This window comes from Chiloscyllium plagiosum, unplaced genomic scaffold (genome assembly GCF_037043375.1).
Source record: "Chiloscyllium plagiosum isolate Xiang-an unplaced genomic scaffold, Cpla_swu_hap1 HiC_scaffold_3, whole genome shotgun sequence".
In the NCBI taxonomy this organism is placed as follows: Eukaryota; Metazoa; Chordata; class Chondrichthyes; order Orectolobiformes; family Hemiscylliidae; genus Chiloscyllium; species Chiloscyllium plagiosum.
This window is the reverse complement of record NW_028270141.1, coordinates 15,051,017-15,071,877: the sequence shown is the minus strand read 5'-3', so window position 1 is coordinate 15,071,877 and position 20,861 is coordinate 15,051,017. Positions and strand designations below refer to the sequence as shown.

Below are 20,861 nucleotides of genomic sequence, written 5' to 3'. Positions count from 1 at the left end.
AATCATACACAAGACACCAGGTGTTGCCTCACCATCACCCTGTATCGGTGTAACAAGAGTTCCCTACTTCTAAACTCTGACCCCGAGCAATAAAGGCCAAACTTTCATTTGCCTTCTTAATTACTTCGAGTCATAGAGATGTACAGCATGGAAACAGACCCTTCGGTCCAACCTGTCCATGCCGACCAGATATCCCAACCCAATCTAGTCCCACCTGCCAGCAACTGGCCTATATCCATCCAAACCCTTCCTATTCATATACCCATCCAAATGCCTTTTAAATGTTGCAATTGTACCAACATCCACCACTTCCTCTGGCAGCTCATTCCATACACATCCCACCCTGAGTGAAAACATTGCCCCTTAGGTCTCTTTTATATCTTTCCCCTCTCACCCTAAACCTATGCCCTCTAGTTCTGGACTCCCCGACCCCAGGGAGAAGACTTTGTCTATTTATCCTATCCATATCCCTCATAATTTTGTAAACCTCTATAAGGTCATCTCTCAACCTCAGACGCTCCAGGGAAAACAGCCCCAGCCTGTTCAGCCTCTGCCCATAGCTCAAATTTTCAAACCCTGGCAACATCCTTGTAAATCTTTTCTGAACCCTTTCAAGTTTCACAACATCTTTCTGATAGGAAGGAGACCAGAACTGCATGCAACATTCCAACAGTGGCCTAACCAATGTCCTGCACAGCCGCAACATAACCTCCCAATTCCTGTACTCAATACTCTGACCAATAAAGGAAAGCATACCAAACTCCTCCTTCACTCTCCTATCTACCTGCGACTCCAATGAGGAGGAGCTAAGAACCTGCACTCCAAGGTTTCTTTGCTCAGCAACACTCCCTTGGACCTTACCATTAAGTGTATAAGTCCTGCTGTGATCTGCCTTTCCAAAATGCAGCACCTCGCATTTATCTGAATTAAATTCCATCTGTCACTTCTTAGTCCATTGGCCCAACTGGTCAAGATCCCGTTGTACTCTGAGGTAACCTTCTTTGCTGTCCACTACACCTCCAATTTTGGTGTCATCTGCAAACTTACTAACTGTACCTCTTATGCTCACCTCCAAATCATTTATGTAAATGACAAAAGGTAGTGGGCCAAACACGATCCTTGTGGCACTCCACTGGTCACAGGCCTCCAGTCTGAAAAACAATCCAGCACCACCACCCTCTATCTTCTACCTTTGAGCCAGTTCTGCATCTAAATGGCTAGTTCTCTATATATTCCGAGAGACCTAACCTTGCTAACCAGTCTCCCATGGGGAGCCTTGTCAATTGCCTTACTGAAGTCCATATAGATCACATTTACCGCTCTGACCTCATCAATCCTCTTTGTTACTTCTTCAAAAAACTCAATCAAGTTTGCGGCATCTGCATTTCATCCTTTCATGTTTCATGGACTAATGCACCCAGATCCCCTCTTGGCAGCACTTTTTAAATAATAGTACACCTTCTGATTCTTCCTATCAAGGTCTTTCACTTTCCAACATTCAAGTACTCGTCAACTTTTTGACAACTCACTCAAACTATCTATGTTCCCCCCTGCTGATCCCTTCTGCCTCATTACAAAATGCCTCTTACATATTTCTATAGACAGAAAATTTGGATACATTACAATCTGCCCCTTCATTCAATTAATTAATATACATGGTAAATAATTGAGAGCCATGGGCTGATTCTTGCTCATACCCATCTGTTTCCAACCTGATAAAGACTTATTAATCCAACAGTCTTCTGTGTGTTAATCAAATCTCAATCCATGCTAATATACTATTGCCAATACCATGAGGTCTTATCTTCTGCAAGATCAAATAAGTGAGAGTCTAACCTTTGTGTCTTGACAGTAAATAGTATTATCATCACTGAATCTCCTACTAACAACATTATTAAGCCAATGACATTTAAAGGATATGGATTAAAATTAAAACATAGACCAGCCAAGCCTTCATTAAGCAACAAGTGAGGCTCATGACACCAAATAGCTTATTCAAGCTTTGCTTGCCACAAACATTTCTTTTTTAACGTAAAGAAAACATTGATCAGATTGTCAAAGTCTATTAATTTCGACTACAATTGAATTATCTTTGTATCGTGTTATGATCCCAAATAATGCTAATACTAGTCAAGTCAGATTTCAGAATTAAACCTGCTTAATTGAGCATAATTAACTTTTCCAGCTGGTTTCTGTGATTATTAGTCACTGAAACATATTCACATTAGATGGCAGTTGTTTAACAACAAGACATAAGTTTATTATACAAAGAAATGCAAACAAACAAAAATACAGTTGGAAAGATTATAACACAACACATCCAATACAAAGTTTTAATTTGTTTCTCAAAACAATATATTCCAAGATTCAATCGCTGGAAAATCTCAGCCTTAAAGCTTTTTAAAATCTTGACTTAACTGATTATTTCTAGTTTCTTTCTATGAAGACAATTTTAGAATTGCTTTTCAAATCCGATGGCATGAAGCTTTCACCATTTTGATTGCAAGAAGAAGAAGAATTTGGGCTAACAACAAGAGGGCTTCTTCTATCCCAAACTGTCCTGATTTGGAAGTTCCTCAGATTAGAAAACGCTCTTGCCGGGTGGTAGTTTGTGGCCCTGAACTGCAAACTCCTGCTAAGGAAAAACATTTTCCCTTTTAACTAAACACTTATTTTCTTCTAAACTGAAATTTTAAAAATGAGCTAATAGTTTTATACTGTTTAGTCTTCCTGTCATAAACTCAAAATGATAAACATCTCCTTAATTAACACTCAACAAGGTGCACCAGGGTCTTGATGGTAGTCACGCATCTTTGTGGAACTGGTATATGTATGCCACTGTCCCAGAATGAATTCCTAACCTGTTACAACCTTCAGACAACGAACTTGAGCTATCTGCCTCTATTTTGAAATGCAAATCCAATTTCTTCACAATTATAATTCAACTTTGAAACCAAATTTTTGAATAAACGTTTGTCCTACAGCAAAGATAAATTATTTGGCTGATTAATGAGGACTGAATTAAAGACATTTCAATAAATACTGAATCTTAGTTTCATCATTGTGCAATCAATGATGCTTGCTCCAGGCATAATAGCAAGCCCTGCAAAAGGGAAACATATTGCAATAAATCAGCCCTTTTCTTTGGCGTTACTGAAGAATCAGGAGATTGGTACTAAATTATACATAATTAGACATCATTACAAAAAAATACTTCACTTGATGGAACTCCAATTATACGTTACAGAAATGAAGCTTTAAATAATGTTACAGAATAAGTTACACCAAGCTCAAAATCTACTCATGCAAGTAAACCAGTTTATAAATTGAAGTGATTGATAAGGGAAGATTTGATTAAAATGCACCTTGATATTAAGAGGATTTAACTTCTATTTAATCATATAATACTAAAATCAGTTAACTGCCATCTAGTTGGGTGAAAGAAATTATTCTAATTGCAGATTATAATGAGTATTCACAATTGCTGATACAGAATTCAGAGCTGTAACATAATTGTTTCCCTAACACAGCAATAACAAGCTGTGGATAGAATGTGATTTGAAGTTTTATCACTGCATGTACTGTAAGCTTAATAAATCCATGTTCCTTGACCTTAATGCTGAAAAAACCTTTTGATTTGAGTTGATAGAACATCTAACCAGCAAAACAAAATTTCAAGCATCAGCCTCATCATGTTGTTGATGCATTCACTGATTCTGATGATGCAGCATCCCCTTGAGATCAGAAGCTCCAAAGTTGAACCATTTCCATGACCTCTTCTCCCTCTCCCACCAGGATCTCTCCAACAATACCTCCACCACCTGGCTCACCCAAATACATACACTGTCTTAACAGGCTCCCTCACCATTACCAGCTCCCACTCATCCAACTCGCATAACAGGCTGTCTCCCAACATAATAGCAATTTAATTTAGAATGCACATTTAAGACAAATAAAGCTTTCAAAGGCATTGCACAAGATCCTAGTCAAGCAAATTAGAGCATAAACCATAAAAAGAAATATTACAGTAGATAGTCCAAAGCTTGATCAAGAAAATGGGTTATTAAGCAGACCAGGGAGAGCGACACAGTCACTACTGATGGAATGAAATTTGGAGTGAAATCTAAGTCAATGGCTTTACTCTTCCTAATATAGAATTGGAAGAATCTTTCATTGTCAGAATTGGAGGGTTTTTTTGAAACAGTAAATCGGCACCAACTAAACCGTGTCTCTCAGTAAATTAACAAAGTCAGTCCTAGATGTTCTCATTGCCTGGTCCACTTGTTCAGAGATGTTGTTTCATACCTCTGGAGCAGGTGGCACTTTATCCCAGGTCTCCTGGTTCAGGGGTCAGTACTGGACGTTTTAGAATGATTTCTAATCAAGTTATTCCGACATGTTATTACATATCTCTGAAGTTGGTGGGACTTGAACCTGGAACTTGAATCTGGGCCTTCTGGCTCAGACGTAGGGACACTATCACTGCACCCCAAGATCGTTCAGTACTGGATGCTTGATGAGCAATCTGAGTGTTCACATGTGAACGCTAAATGAATTATGTTTTCAGGTAATAATTTGATTATCAATATATAGAAACAGAAGGGGAACAGAGAAAAAGATCCTTGTGAAACATCAATATTGACAACCCAGGAGCAGAAAAAGATTCCTAGACTAGTGGGACCTCTTGGAACCAGCTAGATGACAGTGGGGAAACATTGGAGCAGTGTGTTGTGATCAACCATGTCAAAATTGGCAGACTGATAGAGAAAGATCAGAAGGGGATACTTTAGCTTTGTGCTAGACGTAACAAATGGAATCATAAAATAGTTACAGCACAGAGTGAGGTCATTCTGAGGTCCGAGGAATCTGTGCCACCTCTCTGCAACGTCAATTTCGCTAGGCCCTGCCTGCTCCTATAACTTTTTAAATTTTGTTTATCAAATTTATTTTTGAAAACTATGGATCTGTTTCCACCAGCCTTTCAAACTGTGTTTGGAACGATTTACTCCATAAAATTGTTTTTCCTTTGATTACCTAATTCTTTTGCCAATCACTTTAAACTCATGCCCTCTGGTTTTCAACCTCTCTGTTGATGGAAACAGTGCATGTACAATCTTTAAGCCTCTCAGGAGTGTAAATGCTTTTACCAAATCTCCTTTCAACCTGATCTTCTCGAAGGAGAACATCTCTGATAACTGTCCATCCAATCCACCACTTCCTCAAAGTCAACCACTTGTCTACCCGCAATTCACTATAATCCCAGATTTCATGTCTTCTGCAAATGTCAACATTATGTGCTGTACAAACGAAGTCCAATTCATTGATATCAACCAGAAATATTATTACTGAAGTCTGGGGAATCTTATTGTTCACCTTTGTCCAGTCATTTGTGATTTGGTCAGATCCATTTTGTACTATAAGAGGCATAGAAAGTTAATTGGAGGGAATTCAAACATGGACTTGAGAAAGATGGGCATAGTTTTGGGAGATGACATCAATGTCAAGGGCTTTGGCATGAAAAGGAATATTGGAGATGGGACAATATTCGCAAAGTATGATGAGGGTAAGGGTTTCTTTACTGAGGAAGGGGTGATGATGGTTGACTTAAGACTTAAAAAGGGAAAGGACTAGCTTGAAGAGATAGAATGCTCTATCAGCTAGTATGGGAACTAGGGAGGAAGCTAGATGGTAAGCAGTTTAATGGAAATAGAGTTGGGAGAATAGGAGAGAGGTCATGTGAAAATTATGTGCCCAGAGATGCCATGAAAAGATAGCATCAAGTGCAAGCTGCAAGTTCGGGGTTAACACAGGGAACTGTAAAGCAAGTTTTCTCTGGTGGGTTAGGGAAACTGCAGAGGGAGCGGATTAGATGGTCTCAATTTTAATTACCAGAACATAAAAGTTCTTTTCACTTATTTTAAAAGGCATAATACTGCAGATTCAGAAGATCTGAAACAAACAGAATGCTGGAGAAGCTCAGCAGGTCTGCCAGCATCTGTGGAGAGAGAAACAGAGTTGACATTTCAAGTTGGGTTATGTCTCTTTTTCAGAGCTGAAAGGTGTTGGAATGTGTTTTATTTTTGATTTATTTATGACAGAGGCAGAAACCCAGAACAAAAACAAAAGGGATGTTCATGGTGAAGAGGAAAGAGAGATGGAGGTTTATAAAATAATGAGGGGCATGTATGGGATAAATAGACAAAGTCTTTTCCCAGTGGTGGGGGAGTCCAGAACTAGAGGACATAGGTTTAGGATCAGAGGGGAAAAAGGGGCGACACGGTGGCACAGCGGTTAGCACTGCTCCCTCACAGCGCCAGAGACCTGGGTTCAATTCCCACCTCAGGCGACTGTGTGGAGTTTGCACATTCTCCCCGTGTCTGCGTGGGTTTCCTCCGGGTGCTCTGGATTCCTCCCACAGTCACAAAGATGTGCAGGTCAGGTGAATTGGCCATGCTAAATTGCCCGTAGTGTTAGGTAAGGGGTAAATGTAGGGGTATGGGTGGGTTGCGCTTCGGCGGGTCAGTGTGGACTTGTTGGGCCGAAGGGCCTGTTTCCACACTGTAAGTAATGTAATCTAATCTAATATAAAAGAGGCCTACGGGGCAACATTTTCATGCAGGGGGTGGACGTGTATGGAATGAGCTGCCACAGGAAGTGATGGAGGCTGGTACAATTGCAACATTTAAAAGGCATCTGGATGGGTATATGAATATGAATATGAATAGGAAGGATTTGGAGGGATATGGGCCAGGTGCTGGCAGGTATGACTAGATTGGGTTGGGATAGCTGGTCGGCAAGAAGTAGTTGGACCGAAGGGTCTGTTTCTGTGCTGTACATCTCTATGACTATGTAAAATGTGTATAAATTAAGGGGTGAAAAGGACATTATGGATCTACTGAGAGCAAAGTAAACAAGGCAAAGTTGTGACTGCATGTAGATGTGAGAGAGAGAGAAAGAGTGGAGGACAGGGGGTGCAGGGGAAGAGAGAATGCAAGAAAAATGAAGAACTAACATAACAATCAGTTTCTGAAGTTATTGAGCTCAATCTTGAAACCTTGATACTGTGATAAATAGAAATTGCTGGAGAAACTCAGTAGATCAAGCAGCGCCCATGGTGAGAAAGCAGGCTTAAAGTTCGGAGTCCAGTGGCTCTCTATGAGCATCAGAAGTGATCTTTGCAATAAGGGGATGGAAATACCGGGCAGGTCACGGGACAGGTCCACGAACAGCTAGCAGGGGACGGGTCCACCAAGAGGGAGCAGGTCTATCAGGGCGAGATAGCGCTATAAAATGGTCCAGCCTGGGGACAGCTAACCCAGCGGAACACAATTACAGCCTTTCCAAACACAAACCGCTGGATACACTCAGCAGGTCTGGCAGCATCAGTGGAGAAGCAAACACTGAGCTAACGTTTCAGGACCAGTGAGACTTCTTCAAAGACTCCACAGCCCTTCGTGTTGTGTTGTCAGCATCCTCCCTCACTCTCCTTTATTTATTTATTTATTTATTTCTCCGTCTCTCCCCCTCCCTCGCCCACACATACACACTCAGTACCTGCGCCTCGCTCTCCTGCAGCCACTCGCTGTGAACCAGCAGGTCGTACAGAACGTTCTCCTCTTCCACCGCCATCGTCACCAGCGGAAACGGCCGGAAGGGGGGGGGGGAAACATTCATCGTGTGACACCGCCGGAAACAACAACAAAAAAGGGTGGGGGGGGGGTCCGTCACTCAAATGCGTCCGGCACATTTAAATTCGATCTTTTTTTCCTGAACGAAGTTGCAAAAAGCGAAGCGGTGTGAAGGGAGTCGGCTGAGTATTGGCCCTGGGAGGAGGGGAGGGTGGTTTGTTTCTGCCCTTTGTGAGGGGCGGAGCTGATTGACCCTGACACCCCCCTGTCTCTGTCTCGGGGCGGAGCTGATTGACCCTGACACCCCCCTGTCTCTGTCTCGGGACGGGGCTGTGCTCCGAGCTCGCGCGCGGATCCCACTAACGGCACAAACATGGCGGCGTTCTCAGGTCAGTCCTGCTCCGCTCTTCACCGGCTGCTGTCGTTTTATCCTTTATGTGCATATAGATAGATATTCTAATGTTAATGTTGCCTACACACCTCTCATACTCTCTCCTTTTTCTCTCTCCTTTCTCTCTCTCGTTCTTTCTCTCTTTTTTCTTTTTCTCTTCTCAATTTTTCTCTTTCTTTCTCTTTCCTCTCTCGGAAGCGTCGGGCAGCTGAGGCCGGGGCAAGCAGGTTCTCCAGGGCCTTGGGTTTAAGGCCAAAACAACGGGATTCACAACCAAATGTTAGCACCTCCCCCACCTCCGAGTTACATGGTTTAATCGCGCATGGACGCTTCCCCCGGGAGGCCCCACTGTTGGACAATTTCTAGCTCTGAAAAATGCACGATGCCTCGCACGGACGTGGCACTGTCATTCGCTTCATGCGTTTATATTGAGAGTGGTGCTGGAAAGGCACAGCAGGTCAGGCAGCATCCGAGGCCGCCGGCCGGTTTCTCCTTGCGCCCTTTCTAAATCCCAGCTCGCGTCCAAAGCGCTCTCCTCCCATGATCTGCCTTTTTTGCAGCAAATCTCTCTCAGTTAATATCCGCAAGGTCGTTCATCTTCATTGGTTCTAGATTTGGTAATGCAATGGTGCTAAAGGTCCAACTTTTGTTTGACGCGCTTTTGGCCTCCCCCTGGGATGTTTGCCGATGCTAAAGATGGTTTGTTAATGAAGTTTCTTGTTCATTAGGGCGTCATGTTGCGGCTGTACAGACCATTCGTCAGTCCACTGAGGTTGCTGCTTTCAATTCTGGCCTCCCTGCTATAGCTCAGATGTTGCGAAACTTGAAAGGGTTCGCAAAAGATTTACAAGTATGTTGCCAGGATAGGAAGGTTTGAGCTGCAGGAATAGGCTGAGTAGTTTGGGGCTTTTTTTAAATCCCTGGTGTTTCAGAGACTGCGGGATGACCTTAGCGAAGTTTATCAAATCTTGTGGGGCATGGATAGGGTTGAATAGCCTCACCCAAAGTGAGGGAGTCCAAAACTGGAGGGTATAGAAGTGGCAGATGGAGTACAATGTGGGAAAATGAGCGGACATGCACTTTGGTTGGAAGAATAGAGTCAAGGACGAATTTTTTTCTAAATGGGGAGAAAATTCATAAATTTGAAGTGCACAAAGACTTGGGAGTTCTAGTCCAGGATTCTCTCAAGGTAAACTTGCAGATAGAGTCAGTAGTTAGGAGGGTTAATTTAATGGTGGTATTTATTTTGAGAGGACTTGAATATAAAAGCAGGGATGTACTTCTGAGGCTCTATAAGGCTCTGGTCAGACTACATGTGAAGAATTGTGCACAGTTTTGGGCTCCATATCTCAGGAAGGATGTACTGGCCCTGGAGCAAATTCAGAGGGGGTTCACGACAATGCTCCCATGAATGAAAAGCTTAACATATAAGGAGTGTTTAAGGACTCTGCGTTTATACTCAATGGAGTTTAAAAGGATGAGGGGGCGATCTAATTGAAACATACAAAATACTGAATGGCCTGGACAGAGTAGATGTTGGGAAGATGTTTCCATTGGTAGGAGAGACTAGGAACCAAGGGCTAGGCTGTTGAGGATCAAGGGGGTCAGAGTTACAGGGAGAAAGTGGGAGAATGGGGTTCAGAAACTTTTCAGCCATGATTGAATGGCAGAGCAGACTCAACGAGCTTAATGGCCTAATTTCTGCTCTTCTGTCTCACCTTGAAACTATAAGACATTGGACAGAAAAAGGACCTGAAGGGCTACTTTTTCAAACCGAGGATGATGTATGTATAGAACAAGAGGTGGTGGAGATGGGTGCAATTACAACATTTAAAAGGCATCTGGGTGGGTAAATGAATTGGAAGGGTTTAGAGGAATATGGGCAAATAATACTAGATTAATTTAGAATGTCTGGTTGGCATGGATGATATTTGATTTATTACTATCACAAGTACTTAAGTACAGTGAAAAGTTTTGTTTTGCATGCAGTTCAGATAGGTCATAACAAACAAAGGTTGAACAGAGCAAGGAATACCAAGTTACGGCTGCCTACCAAGTACACAAAAGGCAAGATCAACATTAGATTTGAAATTTGGGACATCCTTTTAGAAATCTTAACAGCGGGGAAGACCAAAGGGTCAGTTTCTGTGCATTATGACGCTATGACACTCTGCATTTTAGCAGTTGTAATAGGTTTATACTTCATATGGATGGTACATAAAATTACTTGGGTAAAAACAATGACTGCAGATGCTGGAAACCAGATTCTGGATCAGTGGTGCTGGAAGAGCACAGCAATTCAGGCAGCATCCGAGGACAGGCAAAATCGACGTTTCGGGCAAAAGCCCTTCATCATAAAATTACTTGTAGACTCTCAAAAGAGATGGAAACGTCCTTCCATACTTAATTCTGTTCCAATGTTTCATTTAGCCACGATCCCATATTCACATAAAACCTACATGAAAGTGACACAAAACAAATAATTTCTGAATTGTCTTTTCAAATGCTGACAGATGTATATAGGATATCAGACTCCTAAGATGGAACTTGGAAGGTTTGAAAGGATTGCATTTGATTTCAATGTTATACAATGTGGCAATTGTTTGGCTAATTATTCCACTCATTTAAATGTTGTATTTCTAAAGCACGAAACAATTCAGAATCAGAACTGTCATGAAATTATTCTATGCTAGCTGTTTGTTTATTTCCTTTATTGTTTGCTCAAGAACTGCTTTCTTTTTAAAGAGATGGGTGTTATGCCGGAAATTGCCGAGGCAGTAGAACAGATGGATTGGCTGTAAGTATGATTTCTAAGTTTATTCAAACCTGAATATTGTATATTATGAGGTCAGATTTGAATAAATTTTGCTTAGGTTTAGAAAGACATTAAACATTAACCTAGGGATGGATTATTGAAGAAAAGTATAATAATGGAAATCGTTAATTGGTCAATTCAGGAATTTGTTATCTAAGTAATTATGCCTGAACTGATTTTTATTTAATAGAAGGTCTTGCTATCAGTTACATAAAACAAAGATCTGCAGATACGGGAAGTCTGGGAAAACAAAACAGGAATTAATGAGGGGTCTTCATACTCAAACATTTGACTCTGTTTTGTCTCCAAAGATGTTTCCAAACCTCCTGAGTTTCTCAAGCAATTTCTGTTTTTGCCTTGCTATCAGTTGTCCAGTAATTACACATGTATTTAGTAATGGCTTACAACTACCTAATTGCAAAGTTAGGTATGCATAAAAATAATTGCTGTAAAGGAAAAAAAAATCCCTTCTAAAATTTCCTGCGTTGAGGTTGAAATACCTATTTTCTTTAACTATCTTATGTGAATCAAGTAGGGCCTGTTCTACCAGGGGTGGTAATTGCATCCACAGTCACCAATTCAAATGAAAACTGGCATCAATCAAGGAGATCCGCTTCCTCTATAATGCATAATTTTAGGTTTTATAACAATCAGTGCTATTATACCAAAAGTAATTTTGCAGTGCAGTGTCCCTCACCCTTTCCACTCGAAGATACAAACATTTCGCAAACATAAAAAAATTAAGAAAAGAAGTTGGCCCTTTAGCTGATGAGAGTATCCTCCCTTTTCTCTCATTTGTGAATCTGCCTACCTCGACCCTAAAAATATTCAAAGGCCTTGCTTCCACAACATCCTTCAAGAGTGTTCTAGGACACACTCAATTTTCAATAAGAAAAAGGATTCTCTTATCTCCGTCTTAAATAGATGAGTTTTTTAAAAAATCATTACTCCTAGTTCCAGTTTCTCCCACCAGAGGAAACATTCCTTTCAGATACACCTTGTCAAGACACTCTGTCAAATCTGCCAAACTCCAGTAGATTCAAAACTGGCCTGTATAGTGTTTCCTCAGAAAACAAACTGCCATTCCAGGTTAGTGTTGTAAGCCTCTAAACTGCTTCCAACACAGTTAAATTCTCCCTTTAAAAAAGCCGACCAATAATATACACAGTAGTCCCATGTCCTGTATAATTTAAAGATAGCCTCCCCTACACTTACATTCAATTCCCCTCATAATAAACAATAAGCTAGCTTTCTCTCATACTCTAAATTTCCCTTTTCCATTAATCAGGATATTCTTTGCTGTTGTTTTTGGACCACAACTTTTCATTTCATGCAGTAACGATCTACATGAACTGAGAGCATTCTGGCTACGTTTGCAGATGATACAAAGGGATCGGGGTAGCTTCGGGGAGACTGCAGAAGGACTTGGACAGGTTAGGAGAGTGGCAAACGAAGTACAATGTGGGAAAGTGTGAGCTCATGCATTTTGGTAGGAAGAATAGAAGCATAGCCTAATTTCTAAATGGGGAGAAGATTCAGAAGTCTGAAGTGCAGAGAAACTTGGGAGTTCTAGTACAGGATTCTTTCAAGGTAAACTTGCAGGCTGAGTCAGTAGTTAGGAAGGCAAATGCAATTTGGATATAAAAGCAGGGATGCAACTTCTGAGGCTTTGTTAGGCTCTGGTCAGACCATGTATGGAGTATTGTGTGCAGATTTCGGCTTCGTATCTCAGGAAGGATGTACTGGCCCTGTGGCGTGTTCAGAGGAGGTTCCAGGAATGAAAAGCTTAATATGTGAGGAACTTTTGAGGACTCTGGGTTTATACTTGATGAGTTTAAAAGGATGAAGGGGGATCTAATTGAAACATGGAGAATACTGAATGGCCTGGGCAGAGTAGATGTTAGGAAGATGTCTCCATTGGTAGGAGAGACTTAGGACCCGAGGGTACAGTCTTCGAGTAAAGGGAAGACAGTTTAGAACGGAGATAAGGAGAAAGTTCTTCAGCCAGAGAGTGGGGAATCTATGGAACTCATTGCCACAGAAGGCTGTGGAGGCGAGGTCATGGAATATATTTAAGACCAAGATAGATAGGTTCTTGAGGATCAAGTGTTACAGGGAGAAAGTGGGAGAATTGGGTTGAGAAACATATCAGCCACGATTGAATGGCAGAACAGACTCGATGGCTGAATGATCTAATTTCTGCTCATATGTCTGATCATTTCTTCTTCTTCTGACATCTTATAACTGTGCCACTAATTTTCCAGTGCAACTTTGTGCAGCAAACTATTTCTTCTTTGGAGAACTTGACAAAATGACTTGCAATTCCTGATGCTGGACTGTTCTGATGTTGAAAACAGGAGACTGTAGACCAGCTACCTTGGCACCTATTGTGGGGCAAGTGTTAGTATCAATTATTAAAGAGGCTACAGGTGGACATTTTAGAAAAAGTCAAGGTGAACAAGAAAAATCATCAGTTTTCTGAAACGTACATCATATTTAACCAATTTATTGGGGTTCCTTGAGGGTGTAATGTACACCATGGATAAACCTGCGGATGTTCTCTGTTTAGATTTCCAGAAAGCATTTAACAGAATGCTACTTAACTGGAAGGTACTATTTTCAAATTAGGGTCACCTTTTTTGCACAAAAATTAGAATTTGAACATTTTGCCAATCTTGGAATATTCTGACTCAAGGTGGTGAAGGTGGGATCATTGAATATTTTTAAGGTGCATGATGATTTTAGTTAGGCAAAGAAATCAAAGGCTATTGGAGTAGAATTCAAAACACATGGTTGGAAATTATCTTCTTGCATAACAGAGCAGGGTTAGGGTCCTGAATGACCTACTTCTGTTCTTAATTCATCTGTTAAGATGAATTGTTGCCCCTTCAGGCTAAATCAGAACAATTATTTTCATGTTACAACTAGTATATGCTGGATTTTTAAAATTGTTTGGTCATAGTTATTAGTTATATATGTAGATACCTTTCTTCCTAATGTAGCGATTTTCTTCAGTCTTCCAACAGATATCCAAGCTGAATCTATACCTTTGATTCTGGGTGGCGGCGATGTGCTAATGGTGAGTATATTGCAATGTTTAAGTGTGTCCACAATTGGTTGTGTTGGCCTGGTTTATATTTTGTTCATTATATACAATTCTGAAGAATACGGAATGACATCTTATTCAACTTAGGTGCTCACTTCTAACCTCTAACTTACAGGCAGCAGAAACTGGCAGTGGCAAGACTGGAGTAAGTACAGAATAATTTAATATCAATTTTTGAAAATATCATGTGTAAAACAGAGTGATTGCTGATTAGACACCATTATAGTGAAATAAACAGTATTCAGCAAAATTGAATTCTAGATGTCAGAGTTCCTGAAAGGCGTTTGTAAAATTAATTGAGGTAGAATTTCAGTTACTGTATTGAGTACAATATTTTTTAACAAACATTTGTTTTTAGGCATTCAGTATACCAGTTATACAGATTGTATATGAAACGCTCAAGGACCACGAAGAAGGCAAAAAAGGGGGAAAAACATCTGTCAAGACTGGTGGTGCAGGTAATGATGCTAAGGTTGCTTTAATATGTAGATGAAAATGTCCCATTTTGAATGTATCTTTTTTGACTCCAGGAAAACAGCTGAAAAATACATTCTCCTAATATATGCACAGTATTCTGACTTGGGAATAACTTAAGATCACAAGATATGGCATTTGATATTTTTGTTGCATTTAAGAATAACTCTTGACTTGTCCTATCCTAAATATTTATGACATGTTGCAATTGAAATGTTCCTAGTTTTTGTTTTGAGTTTGAAAATGCTATTTTTGTTTGCTAATATTGTGTAAATGTAAGCTTTGACAAGAGCTCATATTCAATGAGATCATGTGCTCATGTTCAATCTTTAAGAATAAAGATTTTAATATATTTGTTGTAGCACGGTATACAAAGGACTGAAAGTAAGAGAAAATAAAAATCAATTCTGTGAATTGATCAATGACAGTCTTGAATGTTCAGATATTTTCAAGCAAATTCCATAGTGTATTTTATAAGATACTTAGAATTTGTGATCCTGATACTTAGAAGCACTGCATACTGTCAGTATTTTGAAACTTCAGTAACGTAATTTGGGAATTTTATTAATGCATGCTCTTTTCTCTTCCAGTATTTAGCAAATGGCAGATGAACCCCTATGATAGAGGTTCAGCCTTTGGTAAGTTAAATCTTATTTTTGTTAAATGTTAAACATAAAGATGATGTATGCTAGTTTTCTGGTTGCTATTTTTGAGCAATCACAAGAGCAAGTAAAGACATGAAAGTTTTAGGATGAAAATTTATAAAAATTGCAACTCTTGAAACTGCAATTTCATTAAAAATGCCCGATGTAGAGTTATTTTAATTAAAACTAATGTTGTTTTATTGACCATGAATGCAAATGATCAGCTTTATAATGTTTTTTTTTCAAATATGGCTTATGAAGAAAGCAGCCAGACATGTTCATATTAATGGGAGTAATTTTGTGACATGTGAATGTAAATTGCCTTAATTCATATGAAGGAGAAATGTCTCTTTTTTTAATGTATTCCTGTTTTTTGGTTTTGTAACATTGCTTCACAGCATCCTAAATGAATTTTTCAAGGAATTAGTCCAGATTGATCAACTTTAATTGTTATACCACACTGGGGTACTGTATTGAAATTCAAACACCTCTGTTCCCAGAGTTGTCACAAAAGTTAAAAACTCTATAGAAGCACAACAGTTTTACAAAATTTCCCAATTTACCTGATTTTTCGCCCTTGGCGCAGGCTTCTGTACTTAACAAGAATTATTACTTATTAAAAGTGAATAGATTCTAGCAACAGAAACAATTGTAAATTATCAGCATGTGGGGTTTTTTTAAGTTAAAATCTAACCTCCTTATAAAACTTCCTGTATGCTGATAGACAGTGATGCTGAAAGTGCAGCAATCCCTTCCACAATCCTTATTTTTTAAACTAGTCCTTTACAACTTCATCCCTAATCAAAATTGAAGAATAATAAAAAGATGCAATAAATACACAATTATAGCATTATGGTCAACCATACCCATCTGTCTTCTATGCTTTTATTAATTAACCTGCTATGCATCATCTCCCCTAATGAAGTGTATTCCATGTCTTGATAAACTATTTGGCAAGGATCAAGAGAATTTTGTTCTTCAGGAATCTTGGCCAGTCCTGAACCTGTTCTTATTTAAATAGTTATTTAAAGAACTGCTGAGTTCTTCCTTTTATCTTAATACAAAGAATTGAGCTATCCCTTCCTTCTTAATTTCTCTCCTAGACATGATTAATTGGTTCAGTAGAGACCAGGAGATGAATTAGCAACCCACTTCACTTTGAATTGTTTGGTAAAATTTGAATGTTTATCCTTGGTGACCTAACATAGTCTGGTTTATTTCAAATCAATGTATAATGCAGAGAAAGGAGATACACAATGCATAATGTAGCTCTGCATAGCTTGGTACAAAGGGGCACTGGAGTTAACCTTCAAACTCTGCTTATTCATTTAAACAGGTTTGCACAAAGGGATGGTACAAATCCGTAGCTTCCTTCCCCATGCTTAGTTGTTTAATATATTTTGAAACCAGTTGTGTTTCTTGGCTAAAGAAATTAAAGAATAAAGAACAAAGATATGTAAATGAAAGTGAAATTTAAAAAAAAAATTAGTTGTGATATAACTTGTGTTGAAACAGACTCGAGCAATTTAATAGACTATACTGTGACAGTGAAAACTAGCATTATTTTTCCAATTTTAGCTTATTGCTAATGTGTTAATCATTTTGTTTCTTATTTTTCTCAGCCATTGGATCCGATGGCATGTGTTGTCAGAGCAGGGAAGTAAAAGAGTGGCATGGATGCAGGTCCACAAAGGGAGTGATCAAGGGTAAGTGTTGTAAATTAGATGTTATTGAACCAGCTTCTATAATTAAAACTGCTGAAGTGCTCTAATGTTTGGATGTTGAGTGCAGCCTCAACATTTCTTTCTGAAGTTGGCTCATAAAAGATTTAGTGCAACCTTTGAACAACAATCTTTTTCCGATGCTCGTCAAACTGTAGAATTTGGGGGGGAAGTTGTCTCCTTTTCTGTTCTTGAAGGATTAATTGACTCTAATTGGTGCTGTATCTTTTTCACTTACAAGTATACAATAAATAAGGTAGACCAAGTTATGCATATTGATATTTCAAGTAACTGTTACAATGTTTAGTAAGATTTACAGTGATTTAGAAATTTAGTAACTGGATCTTTCATGTGGAATTGTATTGAATTGTACAATCTTTAGTTTTGTGCTATGTTTTAAATGTGCATAAAACTGGCATTAATATGAAAAGTGCAGAAAATGGCTACACTGCTAATACTTCAGAATATATTTGAGGATTACCAACATTTATAATGAATGTGTTATAACATGGGTCAAATCAGAATTTCAAAAAAGATTGTTACCTGGCTTATTTATTTCTAGCATTTCCAGTTTTTTGTGATTTTGATTTCTGACATTCGCTGTTTTATCTATTCTGCTTTGTAATCTTCCCTCTGAAAAAATAGATGAATTCTTTTCCAGCTCTTGTTCAATTACAAGCTATTTAAATTTTCTATTAGTAAAAACTTCTATCAATTTTCAAATGCGTTTTGAAATGTAATTACAACAGTGTTTCTGGATGTTGGCATTTGTCTTATCCTCTTTACAAACAGGCAAATATTACTATGAAGTACATTGCCATGATCAAGGCTTGTGTAGAATTGGTTGGTCTACCTCACAGGCATCACTAGATTTGGGTAAGTTATTTAACCTAAGTATCTTTTCCTGAGCTTACATCAGGATTAAATTGTTCATGAATTTGATGGTTAATACTTACCATGCATTTTTTATTTTGCAGTTATGTTCAGTTTTATCCTATGTGAAATTCTGTAAAAGTGGTAGCTATTTTAAGCACTACTGTACTTTTTCATACTGTATCAGGTACAAATATTAATGAGTAGTATATGTATTGAATCCATGTTCTTTTGCTGTAGCACCTAGATAGTGTAAATGGGATTGAAACAAAACAAATCCTACTTTCTTAATTGCTGACTGAGCTTGCTGAGCACACAAACTAAGGTGATCTCATTGGTACAGCCCCTCCTGAAGGACGCTGATCCCTGTCGTCCACCTTGTGCCCCCCCCCCCCCCCCCCCCCATGGCAATATAGATGTGTCCCTCCACCATCTGGACTGTAGTGTTTGAAAAAGGTGCCTCATCACAATCTCTCAAAAGGAATTAAGGCCTGGGCAATAAGTGCTGGTTTTGCCATTAACTCTCTTTTTTTAATGTTTGATATTTTCACTATATAAGAACCCCCTTTCATATTACTTTTACAATAGAGGTAAAGATCTAGCTACCTCAAGCACAAACTATTTCTTTTCGAAGGTAATGATTGTTTAATTGTGGAGATGATGACGTAGTGGTAATGTCAATGGGCTAGTAATCCAGAGAACAAGGATAATGTCCTACGTTTGAGTCTTACCATAGCAGGTAGTGAAATTTGATTAGAATTAAGATACCTGCAATTAAAACCTACTTTAATGGTGACCATGATTGTTGCAAAAGTCCATCTGATTCAGTAAAATTATTTACGGGAAAAAAATTGTCATTCTCAACTTGTCATCTAAAAATGAATCCAGATCCCCTTTTCATGTGGTTCACTCTTAACTGCCCTCTGTAATAGCATCAAGACAGCAATTGCCTAAATTTGGCAAGTCACTCTGCTGGTATTTACCTCTTACAAGATCTAACAAAACAAATTAAACTGCAGGGATGGCCAAGGCACCTGATTAAAGGCTATAATAAAACTTCTCAACTTTAAAGAGCAATGTTAAGTTTAAATCCGGTGACTTCTCCCATATCAGGTGGCATTGGTTTCCTGACATCGGAGCAGCTTCTACCATGTGTTTGTCACCTACATCCATGAGCTTGCTGCCATGTGATTAGCTATATCCACCCCACACCAGATTTCCAACTTCCTCTGGTCCCACTACCAAACTCTGCAATGGTAGGACTAATACAAACTGTCTTTTTTGTGAAACCAAATATGGTGCTCAAGTAATTTTTTCCCCCATCTGGTCAATTATCTATTGTGTCCCTGACAATTTTTGCATTACAGTATTGACTATGCTTGCGAAGTGCTACATTGGTTGCAAACCTTTGAAACATCTAGTGGTTATGAAGAATGTGTTGTATAAATGCAGCTTTTTTTCCCCAAAAGATTATTCCCTTGGGTATCCTTTCTTCCTCTAATGACAAAGACTTGGGTCATATGTACCCAGGTCTGTCATGTCGCTTTTTCAGGTTACTAATTTTTTTTAAGTCAATTTTCAAACATATGCATCACTGGCAGGCTAGAATTTTTTTGCCTATCCCAAGTTGTCCTTGAGAATGTGGTGCTGAGCTGCAACCTTGAAATGTGCTGTGGCTAGATCCACCACACCTTAGGGAATTTCAGGATTTTGACCCAACGACAGTAAAGGAACAGTCATATATTTCCAAGTCAGGATAGTGACCGGCTTTGAGGGGAAATTGCAGGTAGTGGTGTTCATGTATCTATTGTCCTTGTCTTTCTAAATGGGAATGGTAATGGATTTGGAAGATGGTGTGGGGCAGATGGAGTTTAATTTAGATAAATATGAGGTGCTGTATTTTGGAAAAGCAAATCAGAACAGCACTTGTACACTTAAGGGTAAGGTTCTGGGGAGTGTTGCTGAACAAAGAGACCTTGGAGTGCAGGTTCATAGTTCATTGAAAGTAGAGATGCATATCGACCGGATAGTGAAGAAGGCACTTCCTTTATTGGTCAGAGCATTGATTGTAGGAGTTGGGAGGTCATGTTGCGGCTCTACAGGACATTGGTTAGGCCACTTTTGGAATATTCCGTGCAATTCACGTCTCCTTCCTATCGGAAGGATGAGGTAAAACCTGAAAGGAGGACATTGCTAGGGTTGGAGGATTTGAGCTATAGGGAGAGGCTGAATACGCTGGGGTTATTTTCCTTGGAGCGTCAGAGGCTGAGGGGTGACCTTCTAGAGGCTTATAAAATCATGAGGGGCATAGATAGGATAAATCGACAAAGTCTTTTCCCTTGGGTCAGGGAGTCCAGAACTAGAGGGCGTAGGTTTAGGGTGAGGGGGGAAAGATATAAAAGAGACCTAAGGAGAAATCTTTTCATACAGAGGGTGGTACGTGTATGGAATGAGCTGCCAGAAGGAAGTGGTGGAGGCTGGTACAATTGCAGCATTTAAAAGGCATCTGCATGGCGAAATGAATAGGAAAATTTGAGGGGGGATATGAGCCAACTGCTGGCAAATGAGACTAGATTAGTTTAGGATCTCTGGTTGACATGGATGAGTTCACCGAAGGATCTGCTGCTTCACTGTACTTCTGTATGATTGACCTCTGGTGAATTTCTGGAATGCATTATGTCAATAGTGCTGCTAACGAATGTTAGTGGTGGAGGGACTGGATGTAGTGCCAGTCAAGTGGGCTGCCTTCTTCTGGGTGATGTACAGTTTCTTGAATTGTTTTTTGTGCTGCATCAACCACAAGTGAAGAGTATGCCATTATACTCCTGACTTGGACCTTGTAGATGGTGGACAGGCTCTGGGGAGTCAGGAGGTGAGTTACTTGCTATGTATTTGTAACCCCTGACCTGCTCTTGTAATCACTATTCTTACATGGCAAGTCCAAGTTCAATGGTAATCCGCCTGGATATTAATGGGAGTTCAGTAATTGTATCATTGAATGTGAAGGGGCAGTGGTTAGATCGCCTGTCTTATTTTGGAGATGAGCATTACCTGACATTTGTGTGGTGCAAATGTTAGTTGCCGTTTGTCAGCCCAACCAGGATATTGCCCAGATCTTGTTGCATTTGAACATGGACGACTTCTATTTACAAAAATGTTTTTTTTTAATCTTCACCATTGTTTGTTTCTATATATGAAGAAATTCCAGT

At 39.4% G+C, this 20,861-nt stretch overlaps 2 protein-coding genes across 5 annotated transcripts in view; one reads left to right on the top strand and one right to left on the bottom strand.

Moving 5' to 3' along the window:
- The window catches only part of nbas (NBAS subunit of NRZ tethering complex), a 264,693-nt gene extending 257,040 nt beyond the window's left edge, over window positions 1–7,653 (bottom strand). For 3 of the 4 annotated variants that reach the window (XM_087977595.1, XM_087977597.1, XM_043677491.2), the window contains exon 1: window positions 7,555–7,650. In XM_087977595.1, the coding sequence (XP_087833721.1) occupies window positions 7,555–7,629 (75 nt within the window). In that variant the 5' untranslated portion in view covers window positions 7,630–7,650. Of the gene's footprint in view, window positions 1–7,554 lie in introns of all 4 variants that reach the window. The other variant, XM_087977600.1, reaches the window with a different exon arrangement.
- Window positions 7,654–7,767: 114 nt separating this feature from the next.
- Window positions 7,768–20,861, top strand: part of ddx1 (DEAD (Asp-Glu-Ala-Asp) box helicase 1) — a 38,732-nt gene continuing 25,638 nt past the window's right edge. Inside the window, exons 1-9 of the mRNA XM_087977605.1 lie at window positions 7,768–7,909; window positions 7,953–8,017; window positions 10,765–10,816; window positions 13,850–13,913; window positions 14,056–14,085; window positions 14,299–14,398; window positions 15,005–15,052; window positions 16,681–16,764; window positions 17,572–17,655. Of these exons, the coding sequence (XP_087833731.1) occupies window positions 8,002–8,017; window positions 10,765–10,816; window positions 13,850–13,913; window positions 14,056–14,085; window positions 14,299–14,398; window positions 15,005–15,052; window positions 16,681–16,764; window positions 17,572–17,655 (478 nt within the window). The 5' untranslated portion in view covers window positions 7,768–7,909; window positions 7,953–8,001. The remainder of the gene's footprint in view (window positions 7,910–7,952; window positions 8,018–10,764; window positions 10,817–13,849; window positions 13,914–14,055; window positions 14,086–14,298; window positions 14,399–15,004; window positions 15,053–16,680; window positions 16,765–17,571; window positions 17,656–20,861) is intronic.